The sequence below is a fragment of the Castor canadensis genome, chromosome 11 (assembly GCF_047511655.1).
Source record: "Castor canadensis chromosome 11, mCasCan1.hap1v2, whole genome shotgun sequence".
Lineage (NCBI taxonomy): Eukaryota > Metazoa > Chordata > Mammalia > Rodentia > Castoridae > Castor > Castor canadensis.
In genome coordinates this window covers 822200-830988 of record NC_133396.1, presented here as the reverse complement: position 1 = coordinate 830988, position 8789 = coordinate 822200, and the positions used below count along the sequence as shown (strand labels likewise).

The 8789-nt window shown below is 54.1% G+C and overlaps 1 protein-coding gene across 4 annotated transcripts; it reads right to left on the bottom strand.

Annotated features, from left to right (window-relative positions):
- Window positions 1-936: 936 nt before the first annotated feature.
- On the bottom strand, window positions 937-7587 carry LOC109702357 (secreted and transmembrane protein 1A-like). 4 transcript variants are annotated; one of them, XM_020187725.2, is made up of 7 exons: window positions 7453-7587; window positions 5994-6190; window positions 4380-4529; window positions 3173-3481; window positions 2787-2840; window positions 2402-2538; window positions 937-1771 (listed from the first exon to the last, which is right to left on the bottom strand). In XM_020187725.2, exons 3-6 carry the CDS (start codon window positions 4462-4464, stop codon window positions 2435-2437), a joined length of 552 nt encoding a protein of 183 aa, XP_020043314.1. In that variant the 5' UTR covers window positions 4465-4529; window positions 5994-6190; window positions 7453-7587; the 3' UTR covers window positions 937-1771; window positions 2402-2434. The 4 variants fall into 4 exon arrangements, with proteins under 4 accessions (XP_020043314.1, XP_020043322.1, XP_073900934.1 ...); XM_020187733.2 differs by having other exon boundaries at window positions 2492-2538; XM_074044833.1 differs by lacking the exon at window positions 2402-2538.
- Window positions 7588-8789: the final 1202 nt, after the last annotated feature.

Genomic DNA, 8789 nt, shown 5'->3' with positions numbered 1-8789 from the left:
TAGCACATGGGGTATGAGAGAGTTCTACTCTCTAGTTTAAATCTCTTGCATTTCCTCACTTAAAGACACTTGTGAGGGCCTTGTGCCCATCCCTGTACCAAGAGCAGAGGACAAGGACTCTGACCCTTGGAATGACTTCCACAGAGGCCAAATGGACAGGAAGTAGGACACAGGGCAGGGGGGCGGGGTCTGTTGAAGAAGGTCAAGCAGAGGGGGCAGGAAGCCAAGGACTTGGGCAGGCCGATCACAGGGCCCCAGCAGGGGGAACGAACAGTAGATACAGAACCCTTGTAGTTGGGGAGGTTAAAGACAGGGAGGGGAGGTCAGGGTGGGGTGGGCATCGCAGTGACCAGCACTAATCCCCATCTGAGAAAACCTTGAAGAGAAGAGAAGAGAAGCAGCAGGGGACAGTAGAAAGAGCCAAGACCCCAGACTCAGGACTCCCTCCTAGGACTCCCGGAGGTGGAGGGCAAGGTGACTCTCCTGGACCCCTCCCACCATCATATGTACATGAAAGCTGACCTTTGACCTGACCTTTCTGCATCAACATTATTTTGATGGTCTCAGGCAGGATGTGATTGATTTCAGGGCCCAAGTACTATGGGAGATACAGGGGCTGTGCCCAGTGTGACCAGGACTCTGGGGGAGCTGGTGGACTAGTCTGGCCTGATGTGGCTGAAACCCAGCATCACCTGACTCGAACCGTATCTTGATCTGAGAGGTGCAGGCCCATGTGAAACTGGGTCTATGAACCCTGGCCACAGGCACTAGACACCATCCCTGGCCTCTGCCTTGAGGTCTCCCAGGTGAGCGAGGCCTCCCACCAACTTCATCTTCAGGACCACACCTTTGAGTGCTTTCAGAGGCCCCAAAGCTTCTTGTAGGGTTTTATGGTTTTCTTTAAAACAACCGTATTCCCAGCCGATTTCTTTGATTGTTAACTCCTTTATTATATTGATTTAAAGATTAGCATAATGGAGGTTTTTCTAAAGCACTGAAAGTGGCATGTCTAGAAAAACTTCCTTTTTTCAGGCATGTGTAGAAGAAAACACTGAAATTACATTGTAGTAGAAAAGACAAATGTAAACACTCTGGGCCCAAGAGGAACATCGGGTTGGGATGGATGAGCGTAGAGTGGGGCGGAGTCTTCACAGTTGGTCCCCCAGCAGGCACCTGTCCCCATACAGAGGACCCACTCTCCCCCTGGTGGTCAGAGAGGGGTATGACCCATTATCTCAGACCTCTTTTCTCGCCATCCTGGCCCTTGGAACCCTGGCTGGGGTCCCCAAACATGCTACTCTTCTCTGTCAAAAGACAAATGTGTGTGCAAGGTCCACCTAAGGCAAAGCTGGGCTGTTGTCCCTCTTGGCTGGCACTGGAGACCTTCAGAGAGAGAAGAGAAGCCCTGGGCCTAGGGGTCTAAGCACAAGGAAAGGAGCCCAGGCGCCCCTTGTAAGAGGATTGGGACAGAGTCAAGGTCAGGGTCAAGGGTTGTGCAACTTGAGATTTTGTCATTTGTGGGAAGAGGTAAGGGAACTGAGAGAGCAACTGAAGACCACAGGGGGCTGAGTGCTTCCTGTCCTTGTGTAATGATCCAGAGAGGCACAGGACACTGACCAGCTTCTCGGGCTCTTCCAGAGTGAGCCGCTGTCCTCAGCCTCTGTACACACCACTCCATTCGGTCATATGGTGCAGGGCCCTCTGTGTCCAACAAACACCGACAGGGTCCTTCTTTCCTCTGCCAGGGAGGTGGTCATGGCTCCATTAGTATCTGGAACCAGAAGATAATGGTGGGCTGTGAGGGTTCCAGTGCTGGGACTGTGACCACCCCATGCTGGTGGCCTCATTCTAAGCCTCCAGGAATTAGAAACCACACTCTAAGTGTGCACCAAGAAGCTCCTGTTGGCTGTTAGGCTAGAACCTCTTCATCTCAGGAGCAAGAAGGATGACGGCTGTACCTAGACCCAAGTGTGTGGTGCGGGGCCTGGACACAGACACACCACCAGCCACAGAGCTTGCACTCAAGGCAGGCTCACCACACTTAACTCACACACTCTGATGCCCCCCCCCAGCCCTGACTTGGGTTTTGAGCCCACTTTCATGGTATCCTCAGCCAGGGGCCCCTGAGTAAAAAAACCGTAGTTTCTGTCCCCGTGCAAATACCCAAGAGTTCTGAGAGGAGCCTGAAGACCACAGCTCTCTGCCCTACCACATGTCCTGGGGACAAAAGAGGCTTTCTATTGTTGTGGCCCATGTCCCCTTGTGTTGACAGCCAGCACCAAAAATGCAATCTTGGGCCTGGGAGAAACTTGATTTCTGGGATAAGTGCTTTCCTCATTGTCCTCCCAGGCTCCTATGGGAGCTGACTTGGGGTAGTGTCACCAGGCACTGGGCCTCATACCTGCTCAAGCCTCTGTGAACGGCAGCACCAGTGCTAGTTGAGGGTACCCACCACCAGAATGGAGAAGACACCAGTGACCACAGCTCTCACCAGGGACCAGAAGCTGGCCTCCGACCCCAAGGGCAGTGGCTTTGGTCCTGAAGATGGGGGGAACGGTCAGAGGGGCATGATCCCCCCTCCTATTGGCTGTCTCGCACATCACTCACTGGTTTACAACTCCACCCCCACCATGCCCGCCACCTGCTGCCCCACAACCCCCTGGTTAGTGACACTTGCTGGGGCAGGATGTAGAAGGTGAGGGGTAAAGAATTCCACATGGATGGGGCATTGGACAGGGACAGCCCCAGGGCTGAAGACCCCTCTGGGGACAGCAATGAAAACCTACCCTTGGAAACCACGGCCTGTCTTGGACCAGATAACTCCTCCTGGTCTTGGGACTCTGTCAAAGAGAAGCTGTCAGGTTGAGCGCAGCTCCGGTGCACCCCTAGGCCTAGGCATCAGGGGTCAGTTGAAGCCCCTGCCTCTTGGCTCAAGAGTCTATGATGGACTGAACCAGGATGTGGATATAGAGAAGGAGTGTGGGGACTAGAGAGATTTTGCAGGGAAGGAAAAAGGTAGGGGTGGCCAGTGGGATTCAGGCCTGGAGGGGTCCATGTTCTTGCATGGCAACAGATGGAGTCAGAGCCCAAGTGCAAGGAGTCCCCTTCCCATCTCCATCCTCTTTCCCACTCCCTTCTCCCCTGCTCACCCCTCCCCAAACCCACTCCTCACCTGAAACATTCAGGGTGGTGATCTTGTTACATGCCTGGAGTCCGTGAAGACGCCACAGATACTGCCCTGCATGGCTGTCCTGGGCGGCTTCGATCACCAGCTGTGCCTGGCCTCCTTGAACCTGGAGCTGCCACCCATCCCGAGAGAAGTGCCCTGGGCCATCCTCGCTGAAGATGGTCTTTTTCTTTCCCTGGGCACTCAGCTGGATGGTGATGTGGGTGAAGGTGTTGGAGATATTGCAGGCCATCATGGCGTGCTTGCCCCTGGACACGAAAATAGTGCCCTCGGTGCAGGTGGGGTTGTCCCAGTCTGTAGAGGGTACAGTCACACATGTGGACAGAGCAGGGCAGGGCCTTGGGACATGAGCATGCTGCTCTCCCAGGTGTCAGAGCCTCCAAGGGACATGACTACTAGTTATACAACAATCACTGAAATCCACACATGCATGGAGCATGGGAAGGACAGAAGGACAGTGAAAGGGAAGGGAGTACCTGCACCCTATCTGTCGCTGTTTCCTGGGGGTGAGCCAGTTGTCTCAGGGGCTTTCCTCTGGTCCCCTCCCCTGTGCATTTCTGTAATGTGGGCTGCACAGAGATCCTTGGGGTAGACGCTCTCATGTAACACATCCTGTGGGGTTCTGACCCCAAATCCCTGCTGTCCCCTGTGGCCAGTCAAGTAATCAGGCACTTATATCTTTCAAGCCACTTTGTGACTTCTCTGCTTGGGCCCAGGGAGTCCTTGGTTTGGAGAACTGTGTTGGAGACTCCCTGGGTCCCGTGCTGACTGCAGAGCTGGAGTCTGGCTGGACTGAGCCTCTGTTCTTCTAAGGGGTCATGTGATGCTGAGGCTTCTGGAAAGGGCAGATTCAGGCCCAGAGCAGACATGGCAGGTCTTCAGTCCTGTGGAGCCTGGGTTCCCTGCTAGGACCCAGGCCTCCAATTCCCGAATGTGTTCTTTCCCTTGGAACCTGACCTGGTCTTGGGTGTCCCCACCAGTGCTCTGACAGTGACCCCTTAAGGGTACATGGCTACCATTTTACCATCCAGGGGTGCCAGCTCTGCTTCTCACCTTCAGGGCCTGGGACTGTGGGGTCATGGTTATTACCTGGACCGGGGGCCTTCTGGGTCTGACTTGGGCTGTCATTCCCACCCTGACTTCTCCTCTGGGGCCCTCCCCCTGCCAGAGAGTCTGGGATCCTGAGACCTACTTCCATTCTGAGCATTCAGAGCGGTGACCAGGAGAAAGAAAGTTCCAAGAACAGTTCCAGAGGACACTGAGGAGAAGGTCAGCATGGCCAGCTTGTGGTACTGGAGGTCTTAGGGTCCCTTGTCCTCGCCATCAGTTCTTGGGAGACTCCCTGGATGAAGGAAAACCCATGGTTAGAGGCCACCTGACCAAGGTGTTTTTTTTTTTTTTTAAATGTTAAAGTTTGTTTTTAAAAGTGTCCTTTCAAAAAATGCTTCCTGGTCCTTGGAGAATCCATGGATCACCAAATTTCCAAATCCACCTGGAAGTTATTTTGTAAGCAGCAGGTGACAGGGGCTACCTCTGCCCTTCCCTGAGGAGAGCAGGTTGTACCCAGGAAACACTATATGGGGCTGTGGGGCTCCCTGTTTCCACTGTGCAAGACCCCTGGTGCTTGGGGTCCCTTTGTCCCTGCCTGGGGCATCTCCTCCGATCCAGGCAACGGCAGTGCCCCAAGCCTCAGGGAGCATCTTTGTCCTCTGATTTAACACCTGGCAGGCACTTCCTCTCTTTGCTTTTTATCTTTCTTCAGATCTGTTTTCCAACGAATGTATTAGTACAATTCTATGCCATTTTTTTCTGAGAACCAGGAGTTTGGTGATGAGCTGCCCAGTCCTGCCAGAACCTGTCCTTCATCACGTGACAGAGTCCGTGTTACCCATTCTGGTACAGACTGGCAATCACCTGCCTGAGCTCCCTCCAGGTGTATTCCAGGCCCTGATGGGAGGGCAGATTGAGGCAGAACGAGGTTAGTATGCCACCTACACCTGTGAAATGCAGCCCCCATTTCCTGCTTTGCTTCTGGCAATCACCTGGAGGAACATAAACAGCTCACACATATTCTTAGCACTTCCATAAATAGAAAGTTCTAGAAAGAGGTGTGGCCACTCACCTGAGGCCGGGCTTTCCACCTTACATAAGATCTGATCAGGGGTTGGGGATTTAGCTCAGTGGAAGAGCGCTTGCCTGGCAAGTGTAAGGCCCTGAGTTCGGTCCCCAGCACCGAAAAAAAAAAAAAAGGAAAAAATAGAAAAAAAAAAGCAAAACAAAAAAGACAAAAAAAAAAAAAAAAAAAAAAAAAATAAGATCTGATCAACCTCTCCCTGTGACAGTTTTTGGAACACTTTCCCTAATTTGGAAGATTCTGCCAGGACACACAAAATGTCTGGGGCAACCTTGCTGGCCATGATAGTGGCCACCTGGGGCTCAAGGTACCTGCTACTCTCAGGGTACCTGTGCTTGCTGAAGGCTGGGCCCTGCCTGGGGCTGTCCTACCTGAAACTGGACTGTGCATAGAACTGCATTTTATGAGTGGAGGGGGCATACTAGCCTTGTCCTGCCTCCGTTGTCCTTCCCATCAGCGCCTGGAATGCTACTGGACAAAGCCTCAAACAGGCCTTTGCCATTCTGGTCTTCTGCTCTAGTTTCACACTGGTCCTTTCCCCCCAGGTGCTACCTCAGGCCTGGAAGTTGGCAGTGGGGGGACACGGTGGGAACCTGTAGGTTCTTGCTGGCCCTGTCAGGTCCTGATGTGCAGGGAGCATCATAAAGACTTTGGTCCTGGGTTTGCTGATACCTGGGTTTCTTTGTGGTCACGCCTCCCTTCCGGTGGTCTCTGGAGGATGCCTAGCCTCAGGGATGGCACCTTTGTTCCTTGGTCATCAGTGGACCTGTGTCTCCTGCCCAGGCCACAGGCTCTTTGACTGCAGTGATCTCAGCACAGCCTCTGCCCAATGTTCCCCAGCAAATTCAAGTGTAGCCCCAGACCCTTACCTGCAGGTGAAAGGGCAGAAGGCATGTCAAGAGTCTCTTGGTTGAAGGTGTGGGAGAGCATATGTTCAAGAGGCAGCAACTGACTGGCTACCCTCTGTGACTGGTCCTTCCCCCCGGGGGCCATTAAGTCAGTTCCAGTCCCTTGAGAGAGTGTTATCCAAACCAGGGGACTTCTAGCTCCTAGGGAAGCAAGGCCAGAAGACTCCTGGGCAGTTAGCCTCCTACAGGGTCTAGCCCCAGTCCTGGTCGCCATGATTCCTGGCTCACTGTGTCCCTGTTGATCACCCAGTGGAATGTCCACTCCAATGTCAACTGCACAGACATGGTATCTGAAGTACCCAGAGCCCCTTGTCCAGGACAGGAGGGGAGTTGCCTCAGAACCTCCCCCTTGCTGGGGGCAGGGGGCTTCCACCCTGCAGGGAGCCCACACCTTCAGGGCCTCACTCCCTGAGATTCCTGCCATGTTGTCCCGGAGGAATCAGGCCTGGACCTGGCCGCTCTGCTGGAGTTTCTCTGCCCACGGCAGAGACAGTGGTTCTCAAACCGCAGATTCTTTGCCAAGGTGTGGAGAGAGATATCATTGAATTGAGGGAGTGCTGGGCAGGTAAGCCATAAAAACCCAGGAAAAATGGGAAGGGGCAGCTGGGTGTCTGGGGTTAGGGAAAGTTCTAGATGCTTGCTCATATGCTGTGTCATGGGTATGTGGTGAATTCAGTGTGGGTACGACAAAGGCCCGCGAGAAGACACCCACACGACTGTACGTGAGAGTTCGTGCATGAGAGTACCTGCCCATATGGGATGGGAGTGTGCAGAAGTTTGTGTGCAGGTGGAGCCAGTGCATTTTGCTATGGGCTCCAAACGCAAGGCCTGAATCCCATGACCCACCCCTCCAGGTCAGAGAGCCAGGAACGGCGTGACTCCGTCCCAATTGTCACACTCAGTGAAAGCCAGAGAGCTAAGACGCTGTCTCTGACCTCCCAAAGCTGAGCCTGAGGCACCAGAAGACATGGATTTGGTGAACACAGCCAGAACCCCCTGCCCCCATCCCCCTCCTCCCCTACCACCCAAGCACCTGGCTGGTAATCCTCCCTGCCGCTGCTCTGAGCAAGACTGAGGCAAGAGGCAGCCAGCCTGGTAATAGGCCTGGAGAGATCTGTGTCCAGTGGTCCCATCCCAGCCGTTCCCACCTCACAGAGCCCTCGGCCCTGGGATTACGCTGATCACCTCCAGTCCTCTCCTCCGTTCACACCCCAGCCTCTTACCTGCTGTCTCCTGCATCTGACCCTCTAGTGCCTCTGTTGCTTCTGGCTTTCTGCACTCACCCAGCCCAGAGGAAAACTGAAAGAGCCAGAGGGAGGGGCCAGAGGAGGCCGGTCCTGGGTAGGGAAGGAAACCCATTCTGGGAAGATGGAGGAATTTCAGGAACTACCCTGTGTCACAGCACACAGCTGTGACTTATCGATAGTGCACATTTTGTGTACTTTCATTAGAAGCAGTGCATAAGTTGCTTATGTCAAGGAAACAAGAGGAGGATGGGGCTTTCCTAGGACAGAATGTGACTGGGTTGCTTCTTTGGGATGCCTGGTAGATTCACGTCCCTGCAAGATCAGGGCAGTCAGGATACCCTGTGTACTCAGGGAGCAGGCACACAGGTGCAAGGCAGGGCCAACAGAACTTCACTGTGTGCTCCGGAGATAGAAATAGGCACAGAGCAAGGTCAGCGGGATCCCACTGTGTGCTGTAGGGACAGGCACAGGTGCAAGGCATTGCTAGCAGGACCCCACTGTATGCTCTGGGGACAGATACAGGTGTAGGGCAGAGAACACAGAATTGAACTGAGGACAGGCAGGTTGACTTCATCCTGGGCAGGCCTGGATATGCAGCAGGAAAAGTCAGCTGGTTTCCAGCAAAGCAGATGACCACATAATAAATCATCAGAGACAAAAGGAGCAATTTTTCCCTTCTCCCTACCAGGAGTCTGCACTCTGACAAACACTGGAGGTCACCTTGACCCCACTAGGAAGAGGTCATGTAGGTAGGGACTTCACAGGGGATTGGTGGTCTGTCCTGCACAGTGGCTTTGGCGGTTGATATGAGGGGTGAGTTTGAGAAGGCTCACAGTAGAGAAAGCAGAGACCACCATTCCCTGGACTACTGGAGGGAAAGGAGGCTGGGACCAGACTCCCAGGTCGGCTCCACGTCCACCTCACAGCGGCAGGGACTCAGAGCCTGGCCTCTGTCCACTCGCTCCCACCAGTGGCCAAAGCGCTCAGCCCTCCACGCCCCAGCTTCCTCTAGGCTCAGTTGGCCATGTTGCATCAGCCCAGTTCCTGTGCGGTGAACTCACACCAGGGCAGTGGAGGGGGATCAGATGACCACGGGCACCACCCCAGGAGACCCCTGGGAAGAGGTCCTGGCAGGAGGGGCAGGAGATGGGCTGGGGGACTGCTCAAGGGCTTGTCTCCATCCAGAAAGTGGCTGGATAGTGAGGTGACCTTGCAAAGGCCAGCAGGGGATGGGGACCGTACGTACCGGGTCAAGTACTGAGTGGTTCTTCTCTAGGGTCTCCAGGCCTGGTGGGGAAGGTTCTGGATTGTAC